The sequence below is a fragment of the Ailuropoda melanoleuca genome, chromosome 2 (genome assembly GCF_002007445.2).
Source record: "Ailuropoda melanoleuca isolate Jingjing chromosome 2, ASM200744v2, whole genome shotgun sequence".
NCBI lineage: Eukaryota > Metazoa > Chordata > Mammalia > Carnivora > Ursidae > Ailuropoda > Ailuropoda melanoleuca.
Genome location: NC_048219.1, coordinates 53,562 through 75,136, shown reverse-complemented (window position 1 = coordinate 75,136; position 21,575 = coordinate 53,562). Strand labels below are relative to the sequence as shown.

The following is a 21,575-nucleotide window of genomic DNA, read 5'->3' as shown; positions in this document are numbered from 1 at the left end:
GAGCTGCTGCGGCCGCCAGCGCCCGGCATGGGGCACGGCAGCGGCAGCGGCAGCGGCGCGGCAGCGGGCGCCAATGCCAACACCGTGGCCCTGGGCGGCCTGCCCCCCGGCGGCGGCTCGCACCCGCAGCACTACGGCCGCCTGCCCGGGACCATCTGGAGCTACACGCAGGTGCGGCGCACGGGCGGCGGCGGCGTGGAGACAGTGCAGGGCCCCGGCGTGTCGTGGGTGCACCCCGACGGCGTGGGCGTGCAGATCGACACCATCACGCCCGAGATACGCGCGCTCTACAACGTACTGGCCAAGGTGAAGCGCGAGCGCGACGAGTACAAACGGAGGTGAGTGGGGACCTGCCCTTCCCCCCACCCCGCAGCTCCCGGGGAGGGGGCGTCCAGGTCCGGGAGGCCGCTGAATGCGTGCGTGCGGGATGGACTGGGGGTGGCCAGCTGGTCCTAGCAGGTGGGCTGGAAGCTGTGCTTGCATAGCGCCCTACACACGCTCGGAAAACTCACTTACTAGTTCCAAGAATGGGGGCGGGTGCTGACTACCATAGGGGACACCTTGGTGCTGTCATTGTTCGGGGCTGGTTGTTTTCTAGGTGACATAATGACCACTGGTGTTTTATGTGATCTCATTTAATCTTCACGCCAACGCAGATTATAAGGCATTCTTATCCCCATTTTGTAGATGAGGAAGCCGAGGCACAGCGATGCAAGGGGCTTGCCAAAGGGGCTTGGCCGATAGTGGCAAAACCGAGATTTGAACTAGTGAATTGAACTACTTTTGGTTAGCTTGTCTCCCACTATAGGTATTTTCCCAAGGATGTAGGAGGCAGGCTCTCCTCCCTCCACGGATGAAAAGAAGAAACTCTTAACCAACCCCCTGGCTTTTTTTTTTTTTTTTTTTTTTTTTTTTGTTCCCTTGAATTAAATGAGATCATGTGCTTGCAAATGGGTAAATCTGTCCTACCCCCTAGGGCCACAGTCTGCCATCTTGCTCCAGCTCTGCAAGGTCTGGTTGGTAGGTCTGGATAACCAGACTACCATCGGACTGGCCACAAGCTTTCAAAAACCCCTCTCTTCACCCCTCTTCTCCACACCCCCTACAGCTTATTGAGTGCCAACACATGTAGCCCTAAAGGCGCACAGGAGGAGAGAACCTTGGGCAGGAGACTGGACATTGATTGGACCCAGACAACCATCTCTGCCTAGTGTGCAGGGCAGACTGCCTGCAGGACCGGCCTGCACATTCCTGCCCAGTCCCGATTCCCCAGCTGGGAAACTGACATTGCTTCCTGCCCGCAGCCTGGCTGACAGGACTGATGGCTCCGCTTTCTAATAAGAGGAGAAGGGTCTGTCTGTAGCCCCTCAGGCCTGGGTGGGGGCAGGGCCCTTTGCTGTCCCAGGCTTGGGCAACCCTGCACTGGGAGCCTTGGCACCAAACTCTAGGGCTTAGAGGGTGTTGTGAGAAGGCTCTTTCCTTCCACTCCTTGAGTCCTGGTGCTCACATGAGCACAGAGGTCTGCTCAGGGAGTGGGGCATGGGTCTCCTCCATCACGTGCCAGGGAGATCGTTGGACCATTTGGAAACCTATTTGCTCATTAGACAGATAGGAATAATAAAATCTACCCCCCCGGTTGCAGAAGGGGAGAGTAGGTTGGTGATGCGTTTTGGAAGGGATAATCCATTGATGTTATTAAAGATGAGAGGCTCTGTCGGGCCAGCATGGAGCAGAGGCCCCGAGAGTCTCGGGTCTCTCTCACATAGGGTCTGGCTCTCTGTAGGGAGGTCTTACACCCCGCTGGGGACGAGCTGCTCTCCTGGGGCCGGTCTTCTCTTGAGGACTTGAGAATGGCTTTGTGCCCCGCCACGGCCAAGGGGAGGCTGTCTCTGCCTCTGTGGGCAGCTTTGCTGGGGTGGGGTAGGGGAGCAGGCACTTGCTCTCGATGGTGAAACACGGAGGGATGGGCCCTTCTGTCTCCCACTGTTGATTGTGTCGTCATGCCTCAGGCTTGTACTGTGTTTGTTTTATTGTGTGTGCCTTTTGGACTTGGCTACTAAGGAGATGGAAAAACCGTGCCCAGTGTCAGAGGGAGATAGGTTGGCGTTGAGCAATGCTCTGTTCAAATTGCACCCAGGGTGTGGGGTGTGATGTCAGCTTCTGGCGCTGGCCTGGAATGAGACGGGCACTGCTGGGGCAGGTGGAGTGGGGTGCCTCTCCTCCCGTCCCCTGGGCTGTGTGAGCGCCTTCTCTTCCTCCATTTTTTGGTGATCTGGGGAGGTGCATCTTTTCCGAAGTCGATTCGGGGCTCAAGTTGGATTTTTCCAAAGCAAGTGTGCTCCCTTCTTTGGGACTCAGTTTCCCTATCTGTAAAGTGAGGGGTGAGTGGCTAGCACTGTGCTCCTTGAAGCCCCAGGCTTCGTTGGAGATGGTCTTGGGCTTCCAAGACTATTACGTAAGACTTAATATTTTAAATTCTATTACAGTGTTAATATGGTTATAAAAATGTGCTCACTTTTAAGTTCTTAATGTCAACTCGTTGTTAATTGTTAACCTGTTAGTAGTTGGCCAGAAGTTAAAACCACCCTGCCTGCCTTCTCTATTTGTCTGAAGAGTGCTCTGAGATTGCAGAGCAAACCGCTAAAAACCATTCCCATTTGTAGCTACTTATCTGTGTGAGTCAGGATTTTTGTGAAACTCTGCAGCCAAAACTGGAGATAGAATTAAACGGAATATGGTACTGTCATCCGTGGTCCCAGTTCTAAATGTTAATGAATCAAAGTAGCCTCATCAACTTTACGGATGGAATTCAGAACTCACGTATGTGAACTTACAGCGTAAGTGTATACCAGTAACATTCTATTTGTACTTGTTTCTGTATTTGGGTTTCTCATGAGAATTTGCTTTCGGGAGGAGGGCAGGCATCTCAACACCTTAAAAGAAAAAATTTAAAAACCGCTGGGCTAGACGATCTCAAAAGGTCTTCCCAGCCTTGACAAAATATAATCTTGAGTTTGAGCTCCCAGCCCACTTCTGGTCCCCTGTCCTCGAGAGAAGTCACCGTCTGAGGGACGGGACCACGGTGTTTGCTCAGGCTGTTGGCCACTGAAGGCTTGATGCTTTCGGGCTGTTTAGCATGGAGCCCCCCAAGCAGTGACCAGTGGAAGGGACCTGTGCCCGGAAAGGAAAGCTTCTGGGGTTTCCTTCAGTCTACCTGGAGGAACTCACAGCCTTGGACACCCCCACTTGCTTCCCCAGAGTGCAACCTGGTGCGTGTAGCTCTGTGTTCTCCAAGCTGGAGGCGTTTGGGTTCCACCTCTGGGATATGTGGCCGTATCCATGTACCGCCACCATCTGTATTATTGCTTATGTAAAATATTCTTCCACAGCTCTATTGAGCTATAATTTGCTTATCATAAAATCCTCTCATTTTAAGCACACAATTCAGTGATTTTTTAAAGTAAATCCACAGAGTTGTGCAACCATCACCACAACCCAGTTGTAGAAAAATTGCATCACCCCCAAAAGATGCAATTCATGCCCATTTGCAGTTAATCCCCATTCCCACCCCAGCCCAGGCAACACTGATGGGCTCTCGGTTTCTATATTTGCCTTTTCCGGACACTTCATGTCAATGCAGTTATGTCATATGTAGTCTTTTGTGTCTGGCTTCTTTCACTTAGGTAATGTTTTGGTGGTTCGGCCACGTTGTAGCGTGTTTCAATAGCACATTCCTTTAGATTGGTGAATAATTTTCCACTGTGCAGACAGATCATAGTTTGTTTATCGGTTCACCAATGCAGTCAGTGGAAGTTAAATGTGAAGAGTCACTCGTGTACCACCTCCCATCATCTCAGGTGCCATCAGTGGTATGGGAACCATGCTTGGGAAACAACAACCCAAACCAGAGCCCTTGGCCTGGGGTGCCTGGGCCCTGGGCCCTGTTCACTACGGCTTTGGTTTCCCCTTGGGCCAACCAGCTCTGAGCTCTTTACCATGAGGGAAATGTGGTTGCCCGAACTGTACTGTCGACAAGGTTGTCAAGCGTTGATTTGGAAACCAAAACAAACATTTCTGCTCTGTCACCACCCAGTGCTACCAAAATGTCCTATTCCGAGTTTGTGAGCTGGGGGCTTTTCCCTGGAGATTCCTGCTGAGTCTTATCTGAACTTTAAACAAGTGGGGATTTCTCTGCATCATCGCTTCTAAGAGACCCAGACTCCAGGTCTGGCTCAGCTACCAGGTGCTGTGTGACCTAAGGCCAACAGCTGCCCTCTCTGAGCCTTAGGTCCTCCACCTTTACAGAAGGGGGTTCCTTTTGGTGGCCCCCCAACTCCCCCCTTACTTTGGTCTGTGACTCAGAGGGGTCCGGGTCGGGGCTGTTCTTCCTGCCTCACGGACTGGCAGTCCTTCCCCTCTCCCGCCCCAGGCCCAGTGTGGTTTGGAACTGTCTGGGTTTCCCCTCCCTCCCCCTGCAGGTTGCCAAGTGTCTGTTCCCCTGACTGAAGTCAGCATGAAGGGCTTGGTTTGTTTTTCCCTGGTGGTTGGGTGATCGGAGCTTTGCCTTGAGAGCCAGGAGGGACCACAGTGATCATTTAGCCTGGTGGTTCCCACAGGGGCCCTTTGGAGCCCTGGGATCCAGAGCTGGGTGCCTTGGGGCAATTCTGGGGACGGTGAGTGGGGGTGCTCAGCACCTGGGACTTGGCTCCCATCAACCATAGCAGCTCTATTTCCATGACTTCTGAGGAAGGTCTTCTGAGGCAGGTTTCATTGGAAAACAGGGTTCCACAGCTTAGGAGAGAGAGAAGTTGCTGATTCAGCTGAGTTACTTTCATTTTTGAGGTGGGGAAACTGAGGCCCAGAGGGAGCTGACCCACAAAGCTGAGTTGGGAAGACCTTGCCTGCTGTTGAAAGCTTTCCCCACTGCTCTGACGTGATGCCCACATCGTCTGTCCTCGGTTGGGGTTTGGTAGAGTTTGCTCCACCTTTTTGTGTGTCTGCCTTTAAGCATTTTTTAAAAAACTACTTTCGGGGATGGGAGGGACTTTTGTCACAGCTATTTCTGATCATGAGCCGGAAGGGGCTGGGCTGGCGGCCTGAATGAAGGGCTCCAAAAAGGGCTGGTGGGTGAGCCAGCTGGAGTGTCCCCTGCCTTTCCCCATCACGCCCTGGGAGGCCCTTGAGCAGGTGTGTGCTGGCCCCCGAGTGCCCCAAAGCCAGAAGACTGCCCCGGAAAGCTGGTCACAAGGCTTCGTTAGTTCTGTTATTTCTGAAGTGTTACCGATATGGATTCTTTGTTTCTGATTTTCCTGGGAGGCAGCCTGGGATGGTGGGAAAAGGGTTCAAAGCCCGGCTCTACCACTCTCTGTGTGCCGGCGGGCAATTGCTTACCCTCTCTGAGCTGCCGGAGCCACTAATTTCTGTAAAAGAGGGGGAATAATGTTGTTCCCCTAGGAATCGGGGAGGAAGGAATGAAGCTCCGTGATAAGGCACCTGGGGCTTGGTAGGCTCCAGGTAGGTCCCCTCTTTGGCTCCCCGCAATGTCTGTTCCCTTCATTTTATAGGGATTTCCTGGCACAGTGCTGGGCTGCCCAGCACATCCATTTCAGGACATGTCGCAGCTCTCTCTGTCCCGTGGAAGGCGCCAGACTTGGTGTTGGGGGCGGAGGGAGAAAGGGCTACTTCTTTGTCCAGCATCTAAGGACGGTGTTCTTCCTACTCTTAGCGGTTGATTTGTGCCTCCGGAAATCTCTGCTCCCCCCTCTCCCCGCCCTTTCTTCCAACCTCCGTTGAAAGAAACACACAAACCCCCTCCATCCAGCTCCTCAGTGTCCCAGAGTCTCTTGGCTGTGCTGGCATTCTCTTTGGGGACATATTTGGGAGGGATTTTCAGAGCCTCAAGCCAGAGGCAGGGGAATGAGGTCCCAGAAAAGAAAGGGAAGCAGGAAGCCGGGAGACAGCTGACGCTGAAGATTCCTTCCCTGAGGAATGTGAGGCGGGGCTTTTGCCTTGGCCACCGGATGCGAGGCCCCTGGGCCCCCCCCCAGCGCACATGGGCTCGGGGGCGCGCGCGTACACACACACACACATGTGCACACGGGACTCACACGCTCTCAGCCTCTCTAGGCCCGTGGCCCGCCTCCGCACACGTTGTCGGTATTTGAAGGACATAGAAGGGTAGACCCAGAATTTGAACATGCTCTTTGCCGCAAGGAGATGCGTTGACTTCTAGGGGAATCGATTTAAACTGTACCATGTGTCAGTGATACCGCAGGCTGTGGACTGTGCACTGGGAGTCCTGGTTTTTGATCACATCGGGGAGGCGAAGCCGGGCTGGTGTTCTGTTGATTTCCCGTGTCCTGGACGGCTGAAGGCCTGGGGCAGGGAAGGATGCACTTCTGTCCCCTCTGCTCAGCGTGAGGATGCCTTGGTCTTCCTTGACTTTCTTCACTCAGGCGTTCCTGAGCTCCCACTACCTCTCGCATCACAGCAGCCCACACCCTGAATCTCAGTGGCCTGGGATGTCTGCTCCCCCACTGACTATAAGCTTGTGGGGGCCGGCTCCCGGTCTGTGTCCTGGCAGAGCCCAGCCCGGGCCTGGCCAGAGTCCATGCTGAGCAAGCATTTCGCAGAGAGGGAGGGTGCTGTGCCTGGCTGCTGCGTGCTGGTAGGCCCCTAGGACGGCTGGGGGATATAAGGCCCACGCGACCCAGAGGGTTGACACAGGCCTTACATCCGGGCACTCACAGCTCCTGGAGGGAGGGGTCTGGATCTGGAGTCAAGAGACCCGAGCTCCCGTCCCCCCTACACGCTGGTTTTAACAAATTTGAATAACACCCATCACTTGGTACCAGATGCTGGGCTCCTGGCATAGGCGTTAAAAGCTGAGCCAGGTTGGGTTAGTCTCTTTGCCTCTCTGGGTCTCCGTTTCCTCATCTGTGTCCCAAAGTTGTGGGCGGGGTAAATGGCTCATGCCGCTCTGGCACTTTATAAATGGGGAAGTTCTAAAAGAGATTTCACAGGGCAGGAACACGAGTGCCTTAAGGGGTGAGTGGTTCTGGCTTTGTGAAGCAGGCAGAAGTCAGGAACCAGGCTGGAAGCTGGAGGGAGGGTGGTCTAGGCCTTTGGCAACAGCATCTGGGTGTCATGTAGCCTCTGGGCATTGCTGGTTGCCTGGTGCTTAGAGGATTCTGGCCCAGATGGGGGGGCCTCCCTGCCAGAGCTGTGCCCTCCCACCTCCAGTGGGCACGGGGTGTTCGGCTTCCTGGGCAGGATGTGGTTACCCTAGTTCCTGGTACAAGAGAGGGTAGTTGTCACCCAGCAGTAAACCTGGTGAATGCCTCTGGTCCCCTCGAAGGGCTGTGGCTGGTGGCACGGGATAGCTAGAGCCCTGTGGAGTCCAGGCTGTGGTCCCTGCTTGCCTGTGGTGTGATCTGATCTTCTGGTTGCCCACCTGGGAATGGGGGTGCTGGGAAGATCGGCCTGCCCAGTGCCCTGTGAATCCTGTTCTCTCTGTAACTTCGTCGAAGTGCCCTGGAATCCACAGAGCCACATAATCTTTTGTACCTCAGTTTGTCACTCTATAAAATGGGGATACATTTCCATATGAGTTCTGCTTCCCAGGGTTGCTGTAAAAATCACCTGAAGTAATGGAGTGTGAAGGCATTTTGCAAAAGGTTTACACATAAACCATAATGACTTAATAGCCACCATTGATTAAGCAACTACTACGTGCTAGGCTCTGTGATGATTTCTTTAAGTAAGTGAGATTTCATTATCAGACACATTCCCAAGAGGTGGGAATAATTATGCCCATTTTATAGGTGAGAGGTTCTTTTTTCTCTTTTTAAAAGATTTTTTATTTATTTGAAAGAGAGAGAGAGAGAGAGAGGAGGAGGAGCAGAGGGAAAGGGACAAGCAGACCCCATGCAGCATAGAGCCTGACGCAGGGCTCGATCTCAGGACCCTGAGATCATGACCTGAACCGAAACCAAGACTTGGGTGCTCAACCGACTAAGCCAAGGTGAGAGGTTTGGAGAGGTGGAAGACATCTGCCCCCCATCTTGCGGCAAGTGCGGTCTGTGTCTCTAGACCCCAAGTTCAGTGTTCTTCCTAGCGGGGACAGGCTGGCCAGGTTCCATGCCACCTGAGGGCTGCTGAAGGCTGGTCCAGGGTGAGGAGGCAAGCTGAGGCTTGGGGTCTCCCTGGCGCCTGTCACAATATTGCCACCACAGGTGGCAGAACAGGAGGCGGCTGCCACACTGGGAAGACTTCCTGCTGTCATTTGACAGTAATGATTTCTTGAGAAACCAGTGAGTCACTGGCAACGGCAGGCAGATAAGCCTCTCGGGCCACCACGGAGGGCAGTCCAGCCCCCTGCTCCCTGGAGGTGATCCTATTGGGGACCGGACTCTGGGTAGGGGAGAGTTCCTGGTCAGCCACAGAGGTTGCCACATCGAGGCTGGTGGGCCTGGCAGGGGGAGGAAAAGGGTGGGGACAGGGAGGATGGATTATCACCTGTCTGGCACTTTCCACGTGATTGGATTCAGACCTGCAGAGTGCCAGCTCTGCAGATGGAGACCCAGGCTCAGAGCAGAAAAGTAACTTGCTCCAAGTCACACAGCAAAGCCGGGGCTGGGGGTGGGTCTCACATTCTAAGTTAAGGCTCCTTTGATCATGCCTGGCACCTAAGCGCGCCCAGGGCAGCGGCCAGGGCTTCTCAGGAACTGATAACAAGCAGAGAGAGCAACGGGCATCTGGTGACGGGCCTCTGCCCTGGGGTTGGGTCTCTCAAACTTGTGCTTTTGGTTGGTTCCGTGGACCTTGCCTGGGTGCAGGGAACTAGTTACAGTCATTCCGCGCCTCTCGTTGGGGAAGCTGAGCCTGCTGGGTGTGGACATCTGAGAAGCTGGGGTTGTGTTCTCCTGAGAGTGGCTGGGCAGGCGCCGTGAGCCAGGTCCCGTGCTGGGCACTGGGGTAGAGCAGACATATAGCCCCTGCCCTCAGGAGCTCGGAGTCTGGGGACCCAGGCAGATGTGACAATGCCATGTGACAAGTACCTGCTCGGATAGTACCTGTGTGCAATAAGGGCACAATAAATATTAATTAATTAATTAAACAAATATTTATATAGCATTTACTCTTTGTCAGGCTGCATTTAAAGCAGTTTAGGGACGTTTGATTCGTGTAACCTCATAATAACCCTGTGTATTAGGTACTGTCAGCCCGTTTTAGAGAATGAAGCAGAGCCACAGAGACACTGACAGAACTGAGCCCAGAGGCAGCTAGCAGGTGGGAAGCGAAGATTTCTTCCAGGAAGTCAGGCTCCAGACTGAGCCTTTTATGCTGTACCCAGGAAGGGGCATGCGCACTGCAAGTGGCTTCTATGCTCTGAGCCTCAGTTTTCACTTCTGTGAAATGGGGATAGTACCTCTGACCTCACTGAGCTGTTTGCAAGATTGAATGGGCAATGTCTGTGGAAGCACTTTATAAACTGTCAAGGGTTTGCCCTTGGGGTCGAAATGATTAGAAGTCTGGGTCCTGCCTATGCTCTCACGGCTATTTCCTCCCCAGCTTCCCTTGTAGCCTGGGGCTCCTCGGAGCCCTGGGAGATGTCCTGTCCTCCCCTTGCCTTTACATGCACGCCGTTCCTGGATCCCAGGACAAGCTGCGCTTGAATGTTGGACAGAAACCTGCAAAACTCGGCAGCTTGGAGCAGAGTGTATGTGTGCAGGTTGGAAGCTGGGAAAGGAGGAAGTTGACGAGTATTTCTGCTGCTTCTCATCTGGGTGAACTTGAGAGCGTCCTTTACTTCTCTGAGAAAGGGGGACGGTCCCAAGCGTGGGCGGCAGGGAGAGTGAATGGGAACGCCCAGAAGCCAGCAGCTGCCATCGTGGGTATTAAGTGAGGCTGGGGGTTTTGGGGAGAGGAGCAGGGGTGGGGGTCAGGTTGAATGGCCTTTGGACCCTGGCTTGGGCAGGAGCCCCCCCCCCCAACAGCTGCACTGGGTGCGGGGCTGTCTCGGAGCTCTCTCTGAGATGCTGGCTCAGCTGCACTCCGGCCTGGCCTGCGTGCTCTGACTTCTGCGTGCTCTGACTTCGGGATTGCCCATTCTCACAGCCCTCCCCCCCCACCGCCCCGCTCATCTGCTGCTCGATGGAGAGACGCCCCCACAGTGGAAACACTGTCTTCCGCCCTCTTAACTGGCCATTTTTATTACTTGGGTTATTTAAGACGGTACTTGGCTCGCTGCCGCCTGTTTGCCTTCTTGGGGGAGGGGAAGAGCCTCTGGTCTAAGTGGACCTTGTGAAATTCCCCGGCAGACAGGCTCCTCTCAGGGCAGGGTCGGTACATCTTCCCAGGGCCTGTCTGCGCCTCCTCTTTGCCCCTGGCCTGCTGTGGTAATGGGCAGAAGGCCATGCTGGGCGGTGGGGGAGGTGGACGGGAATAGCTTTGGGAAAAGCTCATTGCCAAGTCAGACCACAGGACCAGAGAGCCTTGGAGCTCTGGGTGGGACCCTGTAGTGCTCAAAACCCAGGGGTTCTGAAAGGTGCTTCGCTTAGGACCAGTCAAGGAAGGCTTCCTGGAGGAGCTGTCCCCTGTGTTGGGTTTTGGAGGTCTAGTAAGAGTGGAAGAGAAGGGAAGGGTGCTCCAGGTAGAGAGAACAGCTTGTACGAAGGCCTGGAGGTGAGGTTGCCTGCCCTGCCAGCACGCAGTCTAGAGCCTGCCTGCTCATTTTTCTTCCCCTTTTCATCCTCCCTCCCTCCTCCTCCCGTTCTTGGTGCTCTTTGTTCTGTTTTTGCTGCCTCTCATCCTCTCTCCTTTCCCACTTTCCCTTCTTTCTTGTTTTGGTGTTCACTTGGCTATGGCTGGTTCTCACCTCCCCATTCCCTGTGTGAGGCAGGGGAGGGCTGTGAGGGGGGTCCTGTTCCTGTTCCTCTGCCCACCCGATGCCAGGCCTCTGTGGGGGGCTCTTTGTCTGCTGCTGGGGCTTTGTGAGCCTGTGTGTGCACACACACGTGTGTCTGGGAGCCTCGGTCTGCACCCTGCAGACTTGGAGCCCTTGGGGTCAGGACCCTGCCTTCGGCCACCCCAGACCCTTTGTACTACCCCTCGTATATCATGGTGGGGGGCAGGAGAGGCTCCCTGCTGAAGGGGATAGCTGTTGCGTCTTGGAGGTCAACGCTGGTCAAAGGAGACCTCAGCCCCAGCTCCCAGCCCCCATCAAAGATGAGCCTGGGATTAGACACAGGGAGGGGCTTGGGGGCTGGGAGGCTAGGCTGCTCACCTTACCTCCCAGGCCTGCCTGCCCTGCCTGTCCCTGCCCCCTGTAGTGACTTCATCTTACCCCCCGCCCCCGTGGGCCCGGACTATGTGAGCAGCTCTCTGACGTCAGTCTGTCCATCCCCCTGCTTCCAGGCAGCATCGTTCCCCTGTCACGGCAGATGAATAGACGTACCTTTGTCTTTTGAGAAAGACCATCTGAGAGTTCGTCCCTCAGTGTTTTACATTTTTCTCTCCACCCCCACGCACATACCCATGACCATTTTCAGATGAGAAAACTGAGGCTCAGAGAAGGAGAGCAGCTCCCTTGAGGTCACACAGCAGAGTTGGGTTTCCTTTGAAACCCTGAGCTAAGGGATCCTTCCCGGTCTGATAGACATTTAAGGAGGGGTTTTGAAAACTCCTGGAGGCTGGGGCTCTTGGGGTGAAGAAGCCTCAGAGCCTGTGAGGTGGCATCCACAGAGACTGAGCCCTGTGCCTGAGCCGGCGTCCAGGTCCTGGGGAAGAGGAGCCTGTGTCAGCCTGTGGAGGAGACGTTGGAGGGCGCCGCGCGCTTGTCTCCTTATAACAAAAGGCATTTCCCTGGCTTCAGCCCCGCGGTCTTGGGGTGTTGACTGACTGCCTGACCGTCCCTGTCTGCCACCGTATGTTCCACTGTGTCATTTCTCTGTGCCTCAGTTTCCTCTTGTGTAAATGGGATGATGAGACCCCCCCCCCCCGTGCTGTCAATAAGCCTTGCCCAGGGAGGGCCATTCCCATCGTTTTTTCTCTGGGGTGGGCCCTGGAGTGGGAAGATCGGAGAACTTTGCATCAGTGCTGGAGTTGTGTGAACCAGAAAGCTGGGTCCCCCCAACCCCACGGAGATCCCCGCTCTGGGGATGTGGCTGACAAATAGTACTTTTGTGTTCGTACAGGTTTCTATGGAGAGTCTTAATATTCTGTTGCGATTGGTTTTACACCCGTCTTCAAAGAAAATGCTGACATTTGAAACATCAGGACTTATCCAAGTTGGGGAAACTGAGGCCCTAGCTCAGCAGGCTACTGGCAAGTTCAGGGGACCCTCAGCTCATAGGCTGTTCCTTTCTTTTTTTTCTTTCTTTTTTCTTTCTTTCTTTCTTTCTTTCTTTCTTTTTTCTTTCTTTCTTTCTTTCTTTCTTTCTTTCTTTCTTTCTTTCTTCTTTCTTTCTTTCTTTCTTTCTTTCTTTCTTTCTTTCTTTCTTTCTTTCTTTCTTTCTTTCTTTTTTTAAAGATTTTATTTATTTATTTGACAGAGACAGCCAGCGAGAGAGGGAACACAAGCAGGGGGAGTGGGAGAGGGAGAAGCAGGCTCCTAGCGGAGGAGCCCGATGCGGGGCTCGGTCCCAGAAAGCCGGGCTCACGCCCTGAGCCGAAGGCAGACGCCTAACGACTGAGCCACCCAGGAGCCCCTAGGATGTTCCTTTCTGTACCTTGAGGCATAATGAATCCGCAGGCTGTCACTCGGGTGGGAACTCTGACTCTGAATCGAGACCACCCTGAGGCTCAGGTCGCTCATCTGTAAAATGGGGATGACATCCTGACCTTACCAGGTTGTAATGCAGGTTCAGCAAAATAGTGCATGCCAGGTGCTGAGTGTGGTGCGGACCCCCTGGCTGTTACGGCCCTGTCCCTTCTGTCCTGGGCCCCATAAATACGGACTGCCCACTCCCTCCCCCTTCTGGCTACAGACTGGCCTTTTGTGTTCAGGGCACTTCCTTTCCCCAGCAAAGCCGCCTGCCTGACCAGCAAGGAGGAGGTCACATCCCCTCTCCTCCCCAGGAGATTGTCTGTGCTGGGTCTCTGGGAGGGCAGGACCTCGCATTCAAGGCCGTCTAGCACAATGTGTTGCCTGGAGCCTGTGGCTTCCAGTGGCCTTGTTGGATGTGGGACTGTGTCCCTGTTCCTGCCGCTTGGAGGAGAGGCCCTCTTAGTCCCAGACTCCTTGTATGGATGTGGAGGCAGCCCTAGGAGGTCACATCCCTGGGCCTGAGGTCTCACCCTGAAGCAAGGGCAGAGCTGGGATTTGAACCCGAGTCTGGCAGGTTCTTCCGGACTACTTCCCGCCACACTCCCAGGCTCAGTCTTCCAGGCTGGGCAATGGGCCTCACGTTCCTGGCCTTGGCCGCTGGTCTGAGATGGAGGCGCTGGAAGACAGGGATTTGAGTCCTCCCCGCCCCCCCAGCCTCTCAGCAGTCGGGGTGGCGGGGGGGAGCTGTTCTTCCTGCTGGAACTCCGGAATGCCATGGGAAGATGGCTTCTGGGTTCTGGTCCAGCCCACAGATTGCCTCTGTGAGGCCTTGTGAAGCACGCTTCTGGACCTTGGCAGAGAGGTGACGTTGAAGGCCGCGTTAGCATTGTTTTTCCAGGGGTGATGTCAGGGCAGCTGGTTTAGAGTTTCGTCTCAGAGACAAAGGCTGCTTTGTAGCTTCTGCCGGGTTTGAGCCCAGGCACATCACCCCCTAAGGTGGGAAAGGAGACGGAAGGGATTGCAAGGCCCAGGCAGAGAAACCATGGGAGGCGTGGCTCACCTTCAGCTCCTCCAAGAAGGAAGTCTGGACCTCATGATTCTAGAATGCTCATTGCACGGTTTCCCAAGAGCATCTCTTACGCCCAGTGCGGTTCAAAACGTGGACGCGTTCTCTTGAAATCACAGCACTCTCGAAGGGTGGCTGTGGTCATGCCCATTGTACAGATGAGGACACGGGGTCTTGGCAGGTGGAGTGACCTGCTGCTTGTAATAGCTAGAAAGCGGCCGAGCTGGCATGGGAACTTGGGTCTCTCTGGCTTCAAAGATCACCACTGGGGTCCACTGCCGTTGCGTCTCATTTCGAAGCCAGCTTCGGGAGTGCACTTCAGAAAGCCGAGATGCCCTGGGGGATGGCGAGAGCAGATGAGTTTCATGGCTTTGGGGGGCCAGAGCGTTCGTCCTCAGGGCTCAGAGCTGGGCCCCTGTGCTTGGAGCATGTGTTGCGAATTCAAGGATGCACTGGTAGGCATGTGCACGTGTATGTTTAAGATAGAGAAGGGGATTGGATGCTGGAGGGTCCGTAGTTGTGGGAAAGCGATCCAAGGAGGACTTGTGGGCACGTGTAGGGAATCATCCCAGGGGACACCTAGGACCTTCTGCTCTTCCTTTTTAGGAATTACCCCACTCGAGCATCCATCTGTCTACCCACCCATCCATCCGTTTGCAGGGCCCCTGGGCTCAGGCCCGGTGCTTGGGCCCCGGCAATGAGACTGCATGGACCAGAAAGGCAGACTCCTGTTCCTAGCCAGCTTGCCAAGTGACTGTTACATCGGAGCTGCAGGAGTCCTGACAGATGTTTCGTTTCTCCCCCAACACACACTTCAGAGACGGGCGGTGACTTGCCCAAGGTTGCACGGCAACTTGATGGCAGAACTGGGTCTCACAGCCAGGTCTGTGGCCCCCCGGCCGCATGTTCTCACCTCTCTGCCATGCTGAGGCTCCACTCCTGGCTGGCACCTCTCTCGTCCAGCCCTGCCTCCTCGCCTATTTTGATATGTTCTTGGGCTTTTCTGGAGTCCTCTGTGGCCTCTGTCCTGAAAGACACCCAGGTCCCTGGCTGCAGCTGAGCTTGGCCGTGCTCTGCCCCAAGATGACAGCCTGTCTGGAACACCAGGTTGGCTGGGCAGCCGAGTGCAGACATCAGCTTGTGGACATCAGTTTGCTATCCCTAGGGGTCTCCAGAAGTCACCTGTTCCTCCCTTGCCTTGAGATCGGGACCTTTGCAGATCCTACTTAGAGATCTTACTGCTTAGGAAGGGCTTTCCAGAGTCTTCCCCTGGAAGTGCCTTGGAGCTCTTTTCATTGGAAAATGCTTCCTGGTCTCTAGCCATAATCCCATAGGCTCCATTCCCCTCTTTAGCCTTCCATGGAGTAGGGGAATGGCTGAGCATCAGTCGCCTGGGGAAGACAGCACCACTCCCTTCCGAGCCCCTAGGCTTACCCTCTTCCCTCCTACAGTCCCTCCTGACTCATGCACACTTGTTAGGGCATGCTCTTTGTGTAGGAAGGATCTGGCTGGTCCCTTTGGGATCCCACCAGTTCCTGGGAGGGTGGCACATGCCTTCTCCCGGAGTCATGCAACCCTCAGGGCTGGAAGTGGCCCTGGGATCACTCTGGCCCCACCTTTCTTGATGGGGAAACTGAGGCCCAGAGAGGTTGAGCAACATCTAGGGCCACTCAGCCAGCCTGGTGGAGTTGCGTCTCCTCTTTCCCAGGGCAGTGCTGATTCTGGGTTTTGGGCCAGGGAATGGGTTTTCCGGCCCCATAAAAGTGGCTGGTGGCCTTCTGGCCTGGCAGTCCCTGCCCCACATGGTTGTCCTCGAAGCAAAGCGGCTGGCTCTGTGCAGCGTCACCAGGCTCCCAGGCCAGGAATCAGTGCCCTCCCCTGCTTGCCCTTTGGGTTGGCACATTCCTGGCAGTCCGGGACTGCCCTCGGGTCCCAGCGGTGGCCCCTCCTCTACTCCCATCTGTCCCACGGCTCCCTCTCATCGCACTGCCTCCCTGACTCCCTTTTGGCCCCAGGGAGGCCGCTCACCTCCAGGGGTGGAGGGTGCAACAGTGACTAAGTTGCCAGGGGGACAGTAACTTCTGAGGCTGGGAAAGAAGGGGTTAAGCCACTCTGCCTGCTGGGGCTGGACACCCAGCTGGTGTCCTGGCCCCTCAGGCCGACCAGGCCATCTGGCTTGACAGATGCCACACCGTGTTCCATCTGTCCCAAGGCAAAGTCACCAGGAGGAAGCCCGCCTGCTGCCTTTGTCGGCTTGCAGGGGTGGGCGTGCACTCGGCTGTCTGTCCCTAGGAAGCCGGGCCTGTCGGGAAAGGGTCCACCTCTGGGCAGGCTGCCCCGGGGGTGGCTGGCCTGCGGGTTTCCCAGAAGCAAGAGGAGGGAGAGCCCGAGCTGTGGGGGGTGGTCAGAGCTTCCTTGTGCAGCGAGGTCCAAAGAGGTGCTGGGACGGGTCCAGGGTCGCTCAGTGTGTCAGTGCAGGCAGAGGGGCAGGACTTGTACCCAGGCCCTCTCACTGCTCTACCCCCAGGCCGCTCCTTCTTGTCCCTCTGTCTTGGACTGTCTCCTTTTTGGCTTCTTGCTCAGTCTGGGCCAGGGGTTGTTTGACTGGGGGGGGGCAAGTCTCAGGATGCAGAGAGGCCCCAGTTGGCTTTGAGCTGAGAAGAGAAGCAGTGCCGGTTCCTTGGCAGGGCTGGGGGTGGTGACCCTCTGCTTCCTCCTTGGCTGGGCACCTGGCAGGATCTGAGCAATGCTTGGGGGACCCCCTTTGGAGGATCTCTGGTCTCTAAAGGATTTCCTGCCCATTGATGGGCTGTGGAAGCTGAGCCAGGGCCGTGGGAGCCTCACTTCAGGGGCCACACGGTCGGGGCCAAGCTGGGCCCAGCCTGGCAGGTCAGCGTGGAAGGCTCAGCACTTTGCCCTTGGGGTTTGGAGGTGATGCAACTTAGGGTCCATTCTGACCCCTGGGAGACTGAGATACATACTTTCTGACTCCTTCTTCCTATTATGAGGCCAGCTGGCACAGAGAACAGAGCCCAGGCTTTGGGCTGGTAGAGACTGTATTCTAATCCAGCATTTGCCACTCCAACAGGTCAGCAGAGACAGGTGAGTCTGGCGTCGTGAGCTTGGGCGCTGGAGCCAGACTGCCTGTATTCGAGTCCTGGCTCTCTACCGCTTTCGAACTCTGTGACCTTGCACAAGTCGCTTTCCCTCCCTGGGGCTCAGTTTCATCATCTGTAAAATGGGCAGAATAACAAGCACCCACCTCTTAAGCCTGTCGTGAGGACTGAATGAGTTAATAGCGCCCATCATAGCCCATCGTAGCCCATCGTAGCCCATCACTTCATGATGTGAGCTATTTTGGTTATGGGACGGTGGACAAGTCACCTCCTGTCTATGAGCCTCAATTTCCCTATCAGCAGAAACTAGGGGCTCCAGTAAGGTCTCTGTCAGAAGCTCTACTGTCACAGCAGGTTCTCTGGGTGTCTGCTCCATTTCTTGCCCCTCTGTCCTTGGGGGAACAGACCTTTCTGTCCTCTGAGAGGGGTGTCCCAGCCCCATGGGTGGGCCAGAGTGTGTGTGTGCCGTGTCTCAGTGCCCTCTTCACTGGCGGGGCCCTCGTGACGACAGGAGGCTGGTGTTAAGCAATGAGTCTGTCCCCTCGAGCTGTGTTTAGTCACTAATCCCTCTCTTGGCACAGACGATGGCAGACTGATCACCTGTCCGGCCATGCTTGGAGCCTTCCCGGCCAGTTGTGACAATTAGGGTGCTGCACACACAGGCGGTGTCCGTCACAGCCCATCCTCAGTTGCACAAGCCCTGCATGTAATTGGCTTTCTGGGTCCATGTCACTCTTCCCTCCTTCCTCCCAATTGCTCAGGAATGTCTTCCTCCCCTTACTGCTGTGTGGCAGAAAGCATCCAGGCTCTGGGTTCCAGTCCCTGCTCAGCTGCTGCCTGGCTGTGTGACCTTGGGCCTGTCATTTAACCCTCTGAGCTTCAGACTTCCCCTTGACAAATGGCCTGGGCTTCAGAGCATCCCTTTCTGCCATCCTGGGATCCCACGTTTAGAGATTTTCTTTCTTCCTTTCCTTTCCTTTCCTTTCCTTTCCTTTCCTTTCCTTTCCTTTCCTTTCCTTTCCTTTCCTTTCCTTTCCTCTCCTCTCCTCTCCTCTCCTCTCCTCTCCTCTCCTCTTCTCACATGGAATCTACTGTGGTTGCCTGTCCTCATATAACCCAGATGGGGGTTTTTCTCCCCTATTTCATGGATGAGGAGACCAAGGCCTGGGGAGGGGGCTTGCTCAAGGCTGCAGAGCCTTGGTTTAAATCCAGGGTGGGGAATGTGCCAACTGCTGTCTGGTGGGCTCTCCTCGGCATCAACCCCTTACTTGTACAGGCTGCAGATGTTAAGGATAACTTGGACTCCAAGGCTGCGGGCCCAGGGCTGCTTGGGGTGCACAAGCACTCCCGTGAGTGATGTGGCTTTGATGCGAGTTTACACGGAGCTGCAGACCCACAGTGCCTTGCGCTTACCTGCGGGGCGGCACAGTCACTTGGAATAAACAACGGGAGACCCAAAGTGCACATTAGGTTTCCAAAATAGCCTTGGGAGTTGCTGTTTTCCTCCAAGCTGTAAACATAGCTCTGGGTGGGGCCTCCCCAGCCTCCTGGGCTCAGACCCCCCAGGCCTCCTGCTTCTTGGCCTGGGTGCCCAGAACCCCTGCTGGCTTCTGGACTTGAGCAACAGCTGGAGCTCCAACATTGGAGAGCTTCTAAGAGGGCCTGATGCTGGGGAGGGGTATGGGGTGGAGCATCGTTGGGGGCTTGGCCAGGCCTGAGCAAAGGGCAAAGACCTGGGAGAGGAGAGCTGCGAGCTCACCTTCCTGTCATCTGTCCCGCGGGAGGTAGGCCCAGGTGACCAGGTGAGAGAAGAGGGTCGTTGGAGGAGAGTCGCAGAGCTGCCAGGGACTGTGGAGGCTGGGGAAACTGAGGCTGATGGGGAGGGGCAGGCAGGGAGGTCAAGCCCAAGGCCACACCGTGAATCAGTGCTTCACTGACTCCAGATTGGATGTCCCAAGAAAGGCCCTGGAGGTGACACTCAATGCACCCTTTATCCAGGAAACATTTTTTTGGTGCCTCTTGTATTCCAGGCTCCGTGCTGGGCTCTGGAGTTGCAGCTGGGAACCAGAGATGGGCCTGATCTTGTGAGAGTTAAGTAGGGAGACCAAAAAGTGAACAGAAAACCTGAGTAGCAAGTGACTGGGGCTTTTGGAGTACAGAAGTAGGGCACTTGACTTTGACCAAAGAGTCAGGGAAGACTTCCTGGAGGAGGGGGTATATAAGCTAGGTCCTGACGTTGGTATGAGGAGGAGAGAGAGAGATGACAAAGGGGGCACATAGAACAGAGCCTTCCAGGCAGAGTGCACAGCACGTGCAAAGGCATTGCCGGTGTGAGGTGGCTTGGCATACCGGGGGCTGGAGGGGCCATGGGGGATGCTGTTTTATCTTGGCCCCCTGCTAGCATGAGGCTGCTTGCTCCAGGGCTCATCACACACTCCATGGAAAACCTCTACCCTTTCAGAAGAGAGATGTTGGGCCCATTTCTTAGATGAACTTGATCTCTCAACACGTTGCTCCTTGGGGGGGAGCAGAACGCCACCCAGTGAGGGTGAGGAAGGGCAGTGTTTACGACGGGGTCTTCTCCCACCAGCCTTTTGATTAATGGTGAAATTGAGGCACAAAGCAGTATTGCTGCAGGAACTAGGACGGGGACTCAGGGACCCTGTTCTTCCTTGGCTCCCTGAGAGGCTGTCCAGGCTCCAGCAGTGGCCGAGCCCCACAGGAGTTGAGCCCTGTCACACACAGCGCTTTAGAGGGGCACACAAGCCTTTTCTCGGTCTGCCCCCTTGACCCACTCACTCCACCCAGATAACTGGACAGATACACAGACCTGTGTGTACCAGAATCTTCTTCGCCGCGTCGTTTAGATTGTTAGGACTTGGGAATGACAGTGAAGGACCCATTAGGTCAGGGGGCCACAGCCACCTGCTGTGTGACCGGCCCAGAAGGATGCTTGCTGTATATGAAGTGGAGAAAGCAGGCTTGAACACCGGGTCCGGTCTGATCCTGTTTTCACTTGTGAAAGATAAGCTTTCATAAGAGGGCACTGCGAAGGACATGCAGCCAGTGTGAAGGCAATTCTCTCCAGTGTGGGGGGCCTGGGTGGGTTTTTGTTTCACTTACTTGATTTCTTTCTATTTCTGGTGTCATCGTTGTGAAATACGCATGCAACGTAAACCAAAGGGAGAGCGAGCAGGTGTCTTTGTCTTTTTAAGATTTAAATGGTTTTGACTTTTTGACGAACGGACACATTACATCATTCAAAGTTGAAAAGATACAGGAGAGGAAAGTGTCATACACGCTACAACATGGGTGAACCCCGAGGACCTTATGCTGGGTGTCAGAGGGCATGGGGAGTTAGTGTTTAATGGGTGCAGAGTGTCCGTTTTGGAAGGTGAGAAGTTTCAGAGATGGATGGTGGGTGTACTGAATGCCACTGAGCTGGACACTTAAAAATGGTTATGGTAGCAAATTTTGTATTTGCATTTTATTATGACTTAAAAAAAAGATACAGCAGGGGACAAGTGACCAGTCTCCCTCCCAGCCCTGTCCCCCGGCCATGTGGTTCTGTCTGTTTCCAGTGTGGTGGTAGATTCCTTGCTTTCCTCCCTCCTGCCCCTGGATTTGACGGGGCAGGGGCAAGTCCCCTCCACTCATGGGCAGAGCAAAGATACTGCCCGGTCCCCACAGCCCAGGAGCAGCAGCCCCTTCTGTCCCTGCTTCTGGGACGTGAGGCAGCCGGTGCCCAGACCTTCCTGCCCTGTGGGTTGAGGGATTGAGGACCTGAGGGTAGGGGAGCCAGAGATGCCGGCTGGAGAGAGCTCTGGAACCAGCCTCCCTGTCTCAGTGGGAGGGGGATACTCTGAATCCACTTCTTTGCCCCCCAGCCCTTGGCTCCCTGAGTGGGCACTTGGGAAATGTTTGTTGAAACTGTCATGGGGGGAAGAAGATGGTATCCAAGCCAACAGCCAGACAGAGCTGGGCTGCAGTGGATACTGTGAGGCTGTTAGGCCCTGTGACCCAGAGACACCCAGCATTCATTCTCTGGGGCGTTCTTGTGCCGGGTCTCCTGTCCCTGCTGGGATGCGGTGCTGGATTGGACACCAGGGAGATGACAAGTCCTCCTGTGTCTTTGGTCGATGGCTCCATGTGTCACCAGGCATTGATAGCGGGTTTGGCATCCAGGTATCCTGTCTGGTGCCCCAGGGCCCTGGCCAGTTCACCTAGCAGATTGCCACCCCAAGCTGAGCCACCCATTCTCCATGGTGGGAAGACACCATCCCATGGCTAATCAGAGCTTCCTTCAGTTGAGTGTTTACTGGGATCTGGGCTCTGTACTAAGTGCTTAAAGCATACAAACTCAATACACCAGCCCCATGAGGTAGGGGCTTCCATTAGCGCCCACCTTAGAGGTGGGGAACCCGGAGTGCAGGTTAGGTGCTTTGCCCAGAGGCACACATCTGCCCTTCCCAGCAGCCCAGGCTGGTGAAGGAAAGTGCCTGGGGACCTGATGACAAGCTGCAGCCTTCCCCGACCATGATTTCCATAGAGCAGTGGAGCCAGAAGAAACTGACCATTTTATAGATAGGGAGACTGAGACTCAGGGGAGGCTCAGAGGGGCTCG

At 55.2% G+C, this 21,575-nt stretch overlaps 1 protein-coding gene across 1 annotated transcript in view; it reads left to right on the top strand.

The window, feature by feature from the left end:
- The first annotated feature begins 6 nt into the window (after positions 1 to 6).
- The window catches only part of IFFO2 (intermediate filament family orphan 2), a 47,039-nt gene continuing 25,470 nt past the window's right edge, over positions 7 to 21,575 (top strand). Inside the window, exon 1 of the mRNA XM_034645251.1 lies at positions 7 to 338. Within this exon, the coding sequence (XP_034501142.1) occupies positions 28 to 338 (311 nt within the window). The 5' untranslated portion in view covers positions 7 to 27. The remainder of the gene's footprint in view (positions 339 to 21,575) is intronic.